A 14,625-nucleotide genomic window follows, 5' to 3' on the forward strand; every position below is an offset into this window, starting at 1 on the left:
ACTAGCTTGAAATAGGTAGCTATAAAAGTATCGTGATGAGTTCAGACTTAACATGAACTACAGCTAGGAAGTGGCCTAAGCTAACGAGTAAGCAGTAGTCTAAAATTGAATAGACTCTCTGCTATCTCTGGGTAAGACTATAATAAGACTAACTTTATGAACTGTTAGATAACAGTACTTAATATTATATATGTGACACAGTTAGCTTTAAAAATACTGACATTTCAAAAGTTCCGTAACTATTTTAACATGGCTACCTGCTGAAGAAAGCTAACTCTAATGGTACTCTTATGTCGAGCTAACCACAGAAGGTAGCTAAGATAAAGTCAGGTAAAGCTAACAGCTTGTTTCTAATCTGAAAACGGTCGACGATCGCTTAGTTTATAGCATGACTGCTAAATGCTAATGTTACAGTAGTGGGTTTGATCGTGCCCAGTATTGTCAAAGAAATTATTTATTTTTCCTTTTTGGTTTTTTTTATAGTTTATTTAGTTTTATTTATTTTTTTATGCTTTTAGTTTTGCTTTAGGGGGCGGGGCCTCTGCCAGTCTTCCATTGTGGGGCACTCACCCAAATGTGAGCTACTTGCTAACAGTAAATAATATCCCAAAAGAAGCAGCAAGGACAAAGTGTGGTTCAGTTTGGCTCTGTTCGTCTCCAACTGTCCTTATTATGGTAAACACCTTCATCTCGCCGCTGATGAAGAGGAGGATGTCGTCTGTACAGTTTTTACTCATGTCCTTGTGATTTAGGTCAATCATGTGACCTGGCTTTGTGATCACCTGATCAGACCTTTGTCACGTGTGCAGCTGAAGGCGACTGGGTGGTTTCTGTTGCATGCTGGGACATTTTTCACCTTGTAAAGGTGGCCCGACTGTTGTGTACAAATATATCCTGTAAATAGAAATTTACTGATGATGCTCTGTATATGAGGCCGAAACCTGGGTGTTACTACGACAACAGAGATGTTTGTGTTGCCATGTCAACAATGGGGGGAGGGGGGGGGGGGGAATTTCTTCTCCTGTCAGTGAAGTAAGCAAACAGCTGCTGTACTGTAATTTTATTTATAAAAGTTCGTCTTGACAACAGTGATCAAAGCAATACCTGCTCAGCGTCTCACTCCAACTGGAGCTCCAAAAGGCTCCAACTGCACAAACACAGTCAGGAGGTGCAGCTCAGGTGAAGCAGACTGCTAGCAGCTACAGCCGCTTGTGTCACCATCCACCTGTCAGGCAGAAGCCACACCCCTAATAATGCAAACAGGTGTCATGAAGGGGCCAGACCCTTTGTGTATCAGGCTGTAAACATGTGTGTGGGGCTGACTCACTGCTGCCTCTGCTGGACATTAGAGGAACTGCAGCACACATCCTGCCATCCTACAGTGGGCGTGGCCTCTGTGTACAGTGATGTCATGAATCTGAGCTGCTGCTGCTTCACTAACCGGAGGAGAAGACTGTGTTTATAATTTAAACTGTAAAGATGAGTAAAGGGGGCTGGTGCTGTGTTCAGGTGGCGTAGGACATCAGCATGCTGACACTACACTAAACACTTGCTGAAGCCTCACTTTGTTTCTCAGTCACCTGAACAGAGCACAAGAGCACAACTTGAACAACCTGAATTATGACAAGTAGGCTGGGCCCCGCCCCCTGAACCACCTCCACCAATCAGCTCATCTTAACTGGACTCACCTGAGATCTGAGTGAACCTGATGGGGACAGGTGTGGTGGCTTAGAGGTTTCAGAAAGGTGATGGTGTACAGATGTTTTCTTCTTCAGGCGCTCGTCTTGTGGCAGCAGCGGGTCACGTGACGTGGGCGGCTGTTTTTCCACTTGTGTGTTTTTGCTGTTTCAGTCATAAAATAAATAGAATGTGGCTTTGATGCTTTTATTGTCTCAACACCGCACACAGGAAGTGGTGAAAAACATGTGGCCAAAAAACAAGAACACCATCAGCTGATTGTGTTCATACTGTAAATGTTTCCTATGTTTTCTGTTTTTCTCTCCTTGGTGTTTTTTGTTTTTGTTTCTGTGAATAAAGTAGAAATATTTGTCACAGGTGAACGTCACGTCTGCAGCTCTGTTCCCGGGTCAGGACGCTGCGACAGGAAGTGCAGTCTAATATAACGTAACACCGGTTTGTGACTGAAAGTATTCATGACTCCTCTGGAGAACAATAATCATGTTTCACGGTAGGATTTTGTGACATCTTTTCAAAGTATGTTTGGAAATCAACCAAGCGACAGCGTGTCACATCAGGGCTGTTTATGAAGAACAGTCTAACTTCACATTCTTTAATGACACGCAGTGTGTGCTCTCATTGATGCTGTGGTGTCCTGGAGTGAGGTGTTCTTAAACAGCGTGTGCGGGAGCCGGCACGCGCAGCTCGGAAGCCGCTCGGTTACCCGCGGCCCTGCGCTTCGTTAGCCGAGGCTAGCTTCTCTATCCGGAGCGAATCTCCGCCATCAGCGGCTCAAACGCAGACACAGACCGACCGAGCAGCGGTTATCTGAGGCCCCAGATAACATTGTGCTTTAAACTGTGTCATATCAGACGCAATAATCACACCTCCCAAATACTTGGCTCTGAATTTCGCATTTATTTAAATTCAGCTTTAAGCCTAAATCTTCAAACACTTTGGCGACAGTGGGAAGGAAAAACTCCCTTTTAACAGGAAAAAACATCCGGCAGAACCAGGCTCAGGGAGGGGCGGGGCCATCTGCTGTGATTGGTTGGGGTGAGAGAAGGAAGACAGGATAAAGACATGCTGTGGAAAAGAGACAGATTAATAACAGGTGAGAACAGAGAGGGCAGCATCATCAGCTCACTGGAAGGTTCAGAAGGTGGTCAGCTGGTAAGGAGCGACGGCCCAGCCCTGTTGTTGACGATGAAGGTCATCTGTTTAAGGAGTGAGCTGTTGATCAGTCTTCACGGATCAGTGGGCAGGTGTGTAACCTGAGCCTCAAACACCTGCTTCACTGTGAGATGAAGCAGAGCTTTAACGTCAGGCTGTTTGAGCCTCCACCAGTTATCTGGTAAAATGGCCATGTACCATCTGGTGGTGACCTGACTGCCAGCTCCATGGATCACTTTCGATGTCGAGGTCCATGTGAAACAGAGAGCTGATGATTTCTTTCCTCTGGTTGCAGTTATGCCCCAGGGACCTGTCCTAGGGCCCCTTCTTTTCATCCGCTTGGACACATTTTCGTAAATACAATATTCACTGTTTCACTGTTATGTTGATGACACCCAGCTTTATTTGTCCACTAAACCTGATTCTGCTCTCCCCCCGTCCTCCCTCACCCTCTGTTTAGCCAAACTAAATTCGCGGTTCTCTTACAATTTTCTCAAACTCAATAGTAACAAATCTGAGCTCCTCCTAGTCGGCACTAAACAAACGCTATTCACAACTAATAGCTTTTCTATTACAATCAATAACTCGCCGGTCTCCGTTTCCCCATTTGTGAAAAATCTGGGTGTCATCCTTGATAGCACTCTATCTTTTAACTCCCACGTCAATGACATCACTGCATATTTCCAACATTAATCGTCTCCGTCCTTTTCTCTCCCCATATGCCGCTGCCATTCTTGTTCATAGCCCGGTCACTTCCCGGATCGATTACAGCAATTCTCTTCTTTTTGGTCGTAGTCAAAAATCTGTCCATCATTATATTCCTCTAATATGTTTGATGATTGTGTTGATCTGTGTGGGACTGGGGGGAGGGGGGGGGGGGCGTTGTGGGTTTTTTTTCATATATATGTGTGTTTATTTACTTAGGAAAATGAAGAAAGGTTGATTGTATTTTGGTAACTGCAAGTACTGTTGTTTTCTTTTTTCAATAAAAAATATTTTCAAAAAAAAAAAAAAAATCTGTCCATCAGCTTCAACGTGTCCAGAACTCTGCTGCTCGTATCATCACCAGGACCCCTTCTATGCACCACATCAGCTCTGCTCTGCAGCAGCTTCACTGGCTTCTGGTTAAATACCGCATCAATTTCAAGACACTTTTGTACACATTCAAGGCTACCCATCATCTCTCGCCTTCATACCTCTCTGACATGGTTCAGATCACCGTTCCTTCTCTGTGTCTCACATCCTCCTCCTCTCTTTCGCTTTCCATCCCTTCCCCCCCCGGCTAGCCACCGTGGGGCGCAGGGCTTTCTGCTGCTCTGCCCCCCGTCTTTGGAACTCCCTCCCTCCTGAGATAAGAAACATCACTTCCCTCCCTCTTTTTAAGTCCAGACTCAAAACTCACCTGTTCACATTAGCCTATTACACATAATTTTTTCCATCCTGCTACTTTAATTTGTTTTATTTATTTGCTCAAAGTTTTATCCTTATTATTTTGTAAATTGTTATGTTTGTTGTTGTTATTGCTTGTGTACAGTGTCCTTGAGTGTTTTGAAAGGTGCTTTCTTAAATAAAATTTATTATTATTATTATTATTGTTATTATGATTATTTCAACTGTTCCAAACGCTCTTGTGATGAAAGAGTGGCCCTATGGTTTCCTCATTAATGAGTGTTTATTCATCATTATATGAAGATGCAAGAGCCAGGGATAGAAGCACATTTTACAAGACAACATAGGAGCAACTAGAAAGTGCATTTTCTGAAGAAACTGCAGTGTGAATGCTTGAATCTGAATGTATGAGCTGAAATGAATTAATTATTGAATATTAAGCTAAAAATGTTGAATGAGCTGGAAAATACAGAGTTTGATGTTCACACAGAAGAAGTTGGAAAATAGCTGAAAAGTTTTTAAATTTAAATTAGAAAAACCTAAGAAATGAGAAAATACATTTTCGAGTCAGAAAACATCTGAAAGAATATTAAAAGGTCATATTCTTTGAATCACTGAATGACTAAAATGTGATCCCTCCACTTGGATCCACACAGTTTAAAAAGTTTAAATGTCTGAGCTTTGAAAGACACGCTGTTGGAGAGAAAACAACGATGGCTACATTTTGAGGGTAAAATGATGGCTGTAGAGCAAACACTGTGGAGACAGCAGCAGTTGAAAGAGAAGTGCTTAAGATGAATCTTGGCAGAGTGAGAGAGAGAGCTCGTTAAGCAGGCAGGTGTGAGCCTGGTTGCTATAGTGACTGCACCCAATGGCTCCATACACATGACACAGACATGCGCCTCACTTTTGCTGCTTAAAATGAACAGAAAAGTCAGGCCGAAACAAATCGTTCCCAAATGAAAAGTACAAGTCGTATTGACAAAATTCTTTCACCGTGAGCGGCAGCAATGTCCAGTCTACCAGATTCTCAGTTGTCATGCCTGTGGAGTTTATTATATGGACGTGGTGACAGTGTAAAGACACCATGCTCTTCTGATTTTCAAACGAACCTTCTGAGCCATTTTAACATTAGAGTCTATGGAAGAGTTGGAGGGAGGAGGCTGTGCATTGGTGACATTTACGAAAGAACCATAACACATATTACAATAGTAAACACATTGGATGAAAGAGGACAGCGATGGATAAGTTTTGAGGGTAAAATCATACCTGTAGAGCAAACGCTGCGGACACAGCAGCAGTTTTAAAAAAGATTTTTTTGCTCCTCTCACTCTAGCAGTTGAGCTGCCTCACTCTAGCCCCAACATTCCGTCCCATACACACCCATTATAAACTCTGAAACGGGTGAAAAAACATCATGAAACTTAAACTGGAACTGAAGAAAAAGTATAATAGATATTGAAAAGATAAATACAAGTTGAATAGTTGAATCTCTTGGCTTCGTTTTAAAGTTTGAATGGTGGCTCTATGTCAATGTATGTGGAAGTAGTAGGAGTTGAAAAATAAGTAAGTTGAATGAGGGTTTGAAGGGTCTCCAGATTGAAATACATTATAAATTTTTGTTGAATAAATTTGAATAAAATTAAAAATATAAATGTTAAAAATTAGAAAAATAGAAGCAGTCATGTCCAAAAGATGAGGAATCTAACGGTGTTTGAATGGTTTTTCTAAGTTGAACGGTTTTGAAGGAGTTAGCATCCAAAAAACTTACGGAAAAATAATAATAAAGATTCAAAGAACAATAGTGTGCTTTTCAAGCATTCACACTAATAAGAAGAAAAATATACATCATTGAAAACATCAAGAATACATAATGACGTCATCTTGTTGTTATGGCAGCAGGTAAAAAACAGACATCCCATCAGTTATTATGGTGTGTGTGTGTGTGTGTGTGTGTGTGTGTGTGTGTGTGTGTGTGTGTGTGTGTGTGTGTGTGTGTGTGTGTGTGGCGCCATCTTAGATGAAGACATGAGTGGAACCCCGAAGTGTGCTTTGATTGTAACAATGACATCAGGCTCCGCCCATGCACTACTGAACAAAACTAAGTATGAAAAGGAAAGGAAGAGCAAAACAGTGAAGGGTATATAAAAAGGTCAATATATACAAATAAAGTAAAGCAATAGTCAAACTACAAAAACATATTCCACACAACAGCATCTGCTGGGTAGGATTTAGTGTTGTGGAGGCTGTGAGACGGAAGCCAGGCCTCAGCCTGAGTTTCAGTGCTCTGGTGTCTCCTGCTGATAGCAGCAGGTGGAGCAGGTGGAGCAGGTGGTAGCTGGAGGTGAGGGCCGCTGCGTTCCTGAGGCAGCGGAGCCGTGCAGCTCTGCGTGCACACAGGGATGACAGCATTTCGTGCTGTTGCTGGGCAGCCAAAGGACATGAGCAGTTTTTGGGGAATGGTGTTTGTTCCTGGGGTGACATCAGATAAGACTCAATCCTGCTTCATAGTGCAGACCTCAGGTGTCTGCAGGTGAGACAGCTGATGGAGAAGGTCAGAGAAAACAGACTGTAATCAACGTTGGAGTTCTGGGTTAAACAGGTAACGCTGCCGTTCAGACCAATCACCACACAGTCACAGAGGCGTTTACCTGGGAGCAGGTGAGGCTCATTATCCTACAGCCAGCTGGAGACTTACCTGACAGGGTGGGATGGAGGGAGGTAATCCGCCCTCTTATTGATACAATAAAGTCAAATATTTGTATTTTAGTTCAATTTCATTTCAAATCACTTTTATTGCCAGATTACATGTGCAGGTACACTGATACAGCACATGTAAGTGAAATTCTTGTGTGCAAGCTTCACAAGCAAAAGAGGTGTGCAAAATACAAGAAACATAAGAGCAAGCGAAGTATAAGAATGGGAATCTGAGAATTCTAAGAATAAATATGTACAAATATAAGAGTGCAGGCGCGTTACTGAATATGTATATATACATATTTGTGTGTGCGTGTGTGTGTGTATATATGCATATATATATATATATATAAAATTAAATAAAAATAAAATATACAGAGGTCAGCAGATGTTTACTGTGCAAAACAAGTGGCATTTATGTACAATATGGAGTGCATAATGTTGAAGTAAGTGAAGGTGAGGTGTCTATGAAGTGTTCAGCAGTCTGATGGCCTGATGGAAAAAGCTGTCTCCCAGTCTGCTGGTTCGGACCGGATACTGCAGAACCTCCTGCTTGATGGAAATAGTCTGAACAGTTTATGGCTGGGGTGACTGGATAGGTTACATTTGCTGCATGTGACGTCATTTGTTAGTTACCAGTTTTAGTTCTCACAAATCAAACATAAATTTTTGTTTATATTATCTTCAATAAAGCGCGTTAATGCGGTGGATTTTGAAAATTAACGTAAAAATATTACATTAACAAAGACAAAACATGAAGCCATAAACATGTATTAATATTATTATTAAAATGTGTGTTATGAAATTCTGTAAACGTGTTTTTAATTGTTTCCTTGATTACATTAAAATCTAAAAAGCGGGAAAATAAAACGAGCCTTTCTTTTCAGGCAGCTCCGCGGACACCTCTGTTTACACTAATTTCCCAGCATCCCTTTCGCCCTTCCTTTTCCTCCTTCTCTGCGGACGCGGTGCAGGTAAGAGTCAACATGTCCGCCGGCACATCCTTGAAAAATGCCCGTTAATCTGCGCGGTGGGCGGCTGATAGTCCCGAGGGGGACCGGGGCAGGAGCCCCGGCGCTGCTCGGTCGGTCTGTGTCTGCGTTTGAGCCGCTGATGGCGGAGATTCGCTCCGGATAGAGAAGCTAGCCTCGGCTAACGAAGCGCAGGGCCGCGGGTAACCGAGCGGCTTCCGAGCTGCGCGTGCCGGCTCCCGCACACGTGCGGTAAGGAAAGGGTGTGTGGGAGCCCCGATGCTCGCGGCGGGCTGGAGCTCCCCCGGTAAACGGGCCAAACCAGAGGAGCCACCGGCCGGAGCTGACTCGGATTTTCGTAGTTTCTCGTGAAACAATGAAACGGAAAGAGCCGAATGTTACGTGCTGTATGCAGGGAGCCATCGGTTATCGATCAGTGACGGGCTGACCGCAGAATCACACGGGTTCTGAACGGGACTGTTTCTGTGACAACCTCAGACACTTTACTTGTGGTCCAAGATGCCTCTGAATAAGTCACGTGACTTTTTACCTGGTAGCGTGGCACGTGCTGTTCCCACATAAAGTGTTTCTTAAGAGCAGTAAACGCATCCCAGGTTGGAGCACGCTCAGTCCTCCACCTGTGAGGTCATAGCTGACTAAACCTACAGTTATCAGGGCCTGGCACTAAAAACTCGTATTATTAGTTGCCATGGTGATGTGTCCTCCTCTGAAAACACAGCGGGTACAAAGTTGCGAGCTCAGGAAAACATGCTGGTTACCAGTGCCGTCAATCACGTGATGCTACAGTAGGTTTCAGGTGTTAATGTGACTGTTTCTGTGCAGGTGAACTCACCTGAAGAAGACCACAACGACCAAGATGCCTGGAAGGTGAGTGCCAATCATTTCACTCTGTGGTCACATGATGTATGTCTGTGTGAGCGATTTAACCTGCTGAAGTTCTGAAACAGGAGAGGGCAGACAGGTGTTGACAGGAAGTGAGTTAACTGTGAGTGCAGAGCAACTTCCTGTCTGCTCTTCAGTGATTCTGGGATGGGTTTAATAAAGTTTTATTCAAACAGGCCGTGATCTGTCAGAGACGCTGTTCCTCGCTGCAGAGACGCTGATGGTGATGATGTCATGGTTGGAGGTGCACAGATCAGGGCTCGCAAAATCGCTAGCCCAACGTCCCGGAGCTAGTGATATCTCCGGTCGGGCGACCAAAATCTATCTCAGCCCCGCCGAGTGTTTTAGGCAGAAAAAGTATGTGTGTCCATGTGTAAATGCAAAAAACGGTGAAACTCAGAAGCCTGGCAGGGAACGAGTAGCAAAGATGGCACATAGTCGTGTAAACAGAGGGACAGTAACTATGTGTAACAGCAGCAGTGTTTCTGTCACTGTAGAAGTTCATCTCATGTGAACAGTAACGTCTCGCACACCTTTGATGTTGTGTGACTAAATCTCAGTTTTCCTCGTCGACACGTAAACACCTTAGAGTTGGGTCCTTGTTGCTATAGAAACAGTTGTGGGCGCTGTCAGTGGGTCGTTGCTGGTGATCTGTGGAGCGTACAGGGGAAGCAGGTGCAGGGTTACGACCTTCGATCCTCAGATCGGAGGAGAAGGGTGAAGTAACCACGGTGACATCAGCTGGTGGAGTGGGTCACGGTTTGGCTCTGATCAATAAGCACTGGAGTTCCTATTGGTTGTTTTGGGACCTTCTGCCGCTCACTTTAGTTCTATTGATCATTTGTGTCTGATTAGTGAGTTGATCACGTTGCACAGAACGCTGGCAGCAGATAAATCAATACTTGACGTCTATCAGTCCAGAGCGGCACAGGCCTCTGGGGGTCACATTCACCCGTGGCTCCTCCCACTCCAGCTTTTTGATGATGTTGATTCTGTCAGCTGTTTCTGGGCTGATTGATCAGTCTGATTACTGATCATTCTGCAGGTTTGATTTGCTTTAGATGTTTTAAGGTCTGTTAGAGAGATGCGGAGGGTAGCTCCGTCGTTGTGATTGATTTCCCGCCTCCTGTGTTTGGCGACTGTTTTGTGCAGTTTCTGTGTGTGTGATGGAAGGGTGAGCTCCACCAGCTGATGTCTGGGTGAAAAAGACACGCTGTGCTTTGACTTTGGTGAAACCTTTGGTCACGCTTGGGCTGGAGATGAGCAGCTCTTTCCATTGGTCAGATTTGGGGGCTTGTCAGCAGGTGGTGGTGACATGGTCTGACGCAGTCTCTCTTTCAGACTGTGGAGTAAGGCCATCTTTGCGGGCTACAAGCGCGGCCTGAGGAACCAGCGCGAGCACACGGCGCTGCTGAAGCTCGAGGGCTGCTACAGCCGGGACGAGGTCGACTTCTACCTCGGCAAACGCTGCGCCTACGTCTACAAGGCCAAGAAGTGAGCTGCCACACCGCCATCTTTCATTTACTGTTAAGGTTGGCGTGTTTCTAAGTGTGTGTGTGTGTGTGTGTGTGTGTGTGCACGCAGGAACACGGTGACGCCCGGCGGGAAGCCCAACAAGACCCGTGTGATCTGGGGGAAGGTGACCCGGGCACACGGAAGCAGCGGGATGGTGCGAGCAAAGTTCAGCAGCAACCTGCCGGCCAAAGCCATTGGACACAGAGTCAGAGTGGTGAGTCACATGACCTGATCGGCTGGGGTTACGACCTCGCAGACGTCTTGGCTGCCGTGGCGTTTCTGTGTTCACTGCTTCCTATCATGCCATCAGATCGTTTCCAATACGCTTCAGGAGTAAAAGTGTTCGTGCGAACTTTGACCTGCTCTGGCTCAGAGCGCTACCTGAGTGCGCTCAGTCTTTAAATTTGATTTATTCACCATGAAGCCACAGCTGGAGGCGTCATTTACAGGTTCTTTTTTTATAACGTGAAATCAATATGACGAGACGGAGGGGTGTGGCTTCAGACAGCAGCATTGAGGAAGCTTATCAATATTTGAATAAATGAATAAACTCAAGCAAGACGAGAGGCTGAGTAACGTTTGCACATCATTCTGTCAGATAAACTCAGATTAGAGCATGTTCATCAGACTGACAGCCCGCTCCACCCGGCTGCTGCTGTTGGTGTACAGCTGTGAGAATAGAAAGTCTTTATCCGGTCGTAAAGTCTGACGTCACTAGCCGTGTCTGGGCCTAAACTCCGCTGCAGGTCCATATATCAAACATCACTGTGGCATTACTGAGAGTTGAAAACTGTCTAAAGTCTTTCATCTTTAATAAAATGATCAGCGTTCTGCTCTACCAGGTGTAACAACTGAGTTTAACATCCAGGCATCCATGAAAACTGAATTTATGACATTTAACGGAGTTAGAAGTTAGCGGGGAGTTAGCTCGCTAGCTTCTATCTAAAAAGAATATAGCATGTCCTGACTGCGGGGTTTTGGAAACAAATTAAAACGTACATCTCTGTTATCACTTCCAACATAAATGAAGACAGAAAACTAAACAGCAGAGACGTTTGTAGGGTTACTGAAGTTGGGCTAGCTGCTATATAATGATGTGCTACGTGACCGCTAGCGACACAGCTATGTTAGCATAATATAAACAAGCTAACTTTTTCCACTCGATAAAAGTTAACGTGAGTGTTCTCGGTGGTCAGGAACAAATGTAATCGCATGGCAGGATGCTGTAAAAGGACCAAACTTCAGCCAGGAGAACAACTGAGATAATCCATCCACAATACGAGGTTAGTCATTCATATACTGCTGCATGGGCTGGGCTGTAGTTACATCCTAAGGTTTTAAACACTGAGCTTAAATAAATGATTAGCGGTAATAAAAGCCGAGGGAGGTCAACAGTGATCACTGACTGTTTTAGGAGCTTTTTGAGATCAAATAGAAGAAAATACAAAACATTAAACATGTTAACAACACAAAAGCCATATTAAACGCAGACTACTTTAGACCCGGAAGTAGGATTCGTCACGTCATCACTGAACAACTGGATAGGTACTATACAGATTTACAGTGAGATACAGACCTGGGGGGGGGGGTCTGCAGCTCTGAGCAGTATTTAGAAAAAAGTACCAAGAGAAAAAATGCTGCTGAGCGCAGATCTGATGACTCTGATTGACCATATTATTTTGCAGAAATGGCGTTCAGTCATTCGGAGTCACATCTAGAGGTCTCACCTGTCACAGGTGTTTGCTCACAGTGTGACACGCGCATTCGTACCACCGTCGCCATATCTTCCACCTCGCTCGCCGCACTGATGCTCTGAAGGCGTCTCAGGTCTTCTCGCCGCTTACTTCTTCTGTGGTTTCTCCTCCTGTGTGCATTTCCTGTGTGGTAGTTGTATTGTGAAGTTCATTTCCTGTGCGTGGTTTTATTGTGACAGTGTACTTCCTCTTTGTGTGCAGATGCTGTATCCTTCCCGGGTGTGAGGCGGAGATGGCAGCGACTCTTTGTTTGTACAGAAACAATAAAGTGATCAATAATCTGGTCAGACTCCCGCTTTGTGTTTCTCTCACACACACAGCCTTCATCTACAGGAGTCTCTCACTCTTCTTCTGACTGCAGGGGGCAGCAAAGCATTCGGAGAGGTCTTTTAAAGCAGCGGTCCCCAACCCCCGGGCCTCGGACCGGTAGCGGTCCGTGAGTCGTTTGGTACCGGGCCGCGAGAGTTGAGGCTCAGGTGTGAAATGTATAGTTTTCAGGGTTTTTATCGGTTTTCAGTGTCATTTTGTTATCGTTTTTATCGTTAACTCGGTTTTCCTGGGTCTTTCCACGTGTGTTATGAATAAATCATCTTTTTTTTCGGTACCGGTACTAGTTTTATTTTCTTGTATTTATCCGCGACACCTTAAAGGAAAATATTGTCGGGCATAAACCGGTCCGTGGGGCAAAAAAGGTTGGAGACCGCTGATTTAAAGGGTGTGTTATGTCCAGAGTTTAGGCTGTCAGGTTGTCAGGACAACGGTGATGATTGGTGGGGATTCAGGTGTGGGTGGTGCAGCACAATGAAGTTTGGAATCGACTCCAGGTGTAAGTGTTAAACAGTGTTGGGAAGGTTACTTTTAAAATGTATTCCAATACAGAATACATGCCCCAAAATGTATTCTGTAACGTATTCCGTTACGTTACTCAATGACAGTAACGTATTCTGTATACTTTGGATTACTTAATATATTATCATGCTGAATGTACTATTGCTGTGTGATTTATTACTGAAGGTCCGCGACTCCGAACTGTAGTAAAGGGACCTCTGACTAATACGGCGGGGTCCCTGTCGGCTCGTAGCTGAAAAATAGCTTTACTTTGTTGTGTGGGTCAATTTTTCTTGCGAGAGACAGAGAGAGGCGTTGAAAAGCTCCAACGGAACTTATTGTTTTCAGACGAAAACAGGAACACTGTGTACAGTCGAGTCTTAACAGCTTACTTACAGCTGGGCTCGTCAGGCACTCTTCTTGGCTGCAGTGGTTATTATTATATTTACATGCTTCCAGCTCCCGTTTTTCCTCGATGACAACTCGTACCTTTCCACTCGCCTTTTTCTCCCTCCTCGCGCTCACAGACACATAACGTGTATGGCAGTCCATTCTCCCTGCAGCACGGACTACACTGCCCATGATGCTACATTCTTTAGAGCTATGCTTGTAGCATTCTGCCTGTTAGCTTAGCACAACAACAACGAAAAGGCGCTCTCTCACCCAGGAAACACAGTCGCAGAGAGAGAGAGAGCGTCGCCCTGTAACCATGGCAACCGTAACGCTGCCGCCTGGAACAACAGAACGTAGCTGTCAAACAAACCCAAACAGTCCTGACCCGCGACAATATGAAACAGGAAAGTACCGCAGTGTAATCCATTTATTTCAACAAAGTAACTGTATTCTGAATACCACCTTTTTAAACGGTAACTGTAACGGAATACAGTTACTCATATTTTGTATTCTAAATACGTAACGGCGGTGCATGTATTCCGTTACTCCCCAACACTGCTTTTATATAACCGGACTGTATATGAAGCACCTAAAGTGAGCGTGCTCAGAATGATTGGTCCAGCTGTCACATGGTTTTCTTTTTATTAATTAATGTAACAAGTACAACAATGGCAGCATTTTCAAAGACTTTTTTGCAACTTGAGGTAACAGCAGAACAGCCTGTATTTCAATATGTAAAGTAATATAAACATAAGTAACTAAAGAAATTAATCAAATTAAGACAGAATTCTAACCTCTGTGTTTTCTAAAGGTTTTAGTGCAGATCCACAGCGTGTTTTTTGTCAGGCACAGTTCTTTGTGAATAGTGAAAAAGGTTGGCTTTGTTTTCAGAAATCAACATTTGTGAATGAAGAATTTACACATAATTATCACATTTAAGACATTTTCAAGTTTCTTTTCTTAGAGATGCAAAAATAATATAATTTTTAGAAAAATCAAGTAAGTTTGGAATCTTTGGGCAAAGCCTGTAGTGCACGTAGTCCTACAGGGCTTTACAGTAAATACATCTGTAAGATTCAATGTTCCCGTCACAGAAAGAACAGGAGTTATTATAAAGAGCAGAACGACATGTGAGAGATCCATCGGAAGAATCAGAATACTTTATTGATCCATAGGGGAAATTGTGTTGGTTACATGCTCCAGTACAAACACTAACAAAGGCAGACAATACAAAAAGAAATAGCACAGTATGTATGTATGTATATATATATATATGTATGTATATATACATACAGTGGGGCAAAAAAGTATTTAGTCAGCCACCG

General features: G+C 44.0%; 1 protein-coding gene across 2 annotated transcripts; it reads left to right on the forward strand.

Moving 5' to 3' along the window:
• Positions 1-7,823: 7,823 nt before the first annotated feature.
• rpl35a (ribosomal protein L35a) lies at positions 7,824-12,362 on the forward strand. 2 transcript variants are annotated; one of them, XR_013972604.1, is made up of 6 exons: positions 7,824-7,910; positions 8,751-8,795; positions 10,152-10,304; positions 10,395-10,539; positions 11,522-11,608; positions 12,011-12,362. XR_013972604.1 is itself a non-coding variant. In XM_080890203.1 (5 exons), the coding sequence occupies exons 2-5, from the start codon at positions 8,785-8,787 to the stop codon at positions 12,302-12,304; spliced, it is 333 nt and encodes a 110-aa protein (XP_080746329.1). In that variant the 5' UTR covers positions 7,824-7,910; positions 8,751-8,784; the 3' UTR covers positions 12,305-12,362. The 2 variants fall into 2 exon arrangements, 1 of the variants encoding a protein (XP_080746329.1); XM_080890203.1 differs by lacking the exon at positions 11,522-11,608 and having other exon boundaries at positions 12,281-12,362.
• Positions 12,363-14,625: the final 2,263 nt, after the last annotated feature.

The sequence above is a fragment of the Rhamphochromis sp. 'chilingali' genome, assembly GCF_963969265.1.
Source record: "Rhamphochromis sp. 'chilingali' genome assembly, chromosome: 8".
Classification (NCBI taxonomy): Eukaryota; Metazoa; Chordata; class Actinopteri; order Cichliformes; family Cichlidae; genus Rhamphochromis; species Rhamphochromis sp. 'chilingali'.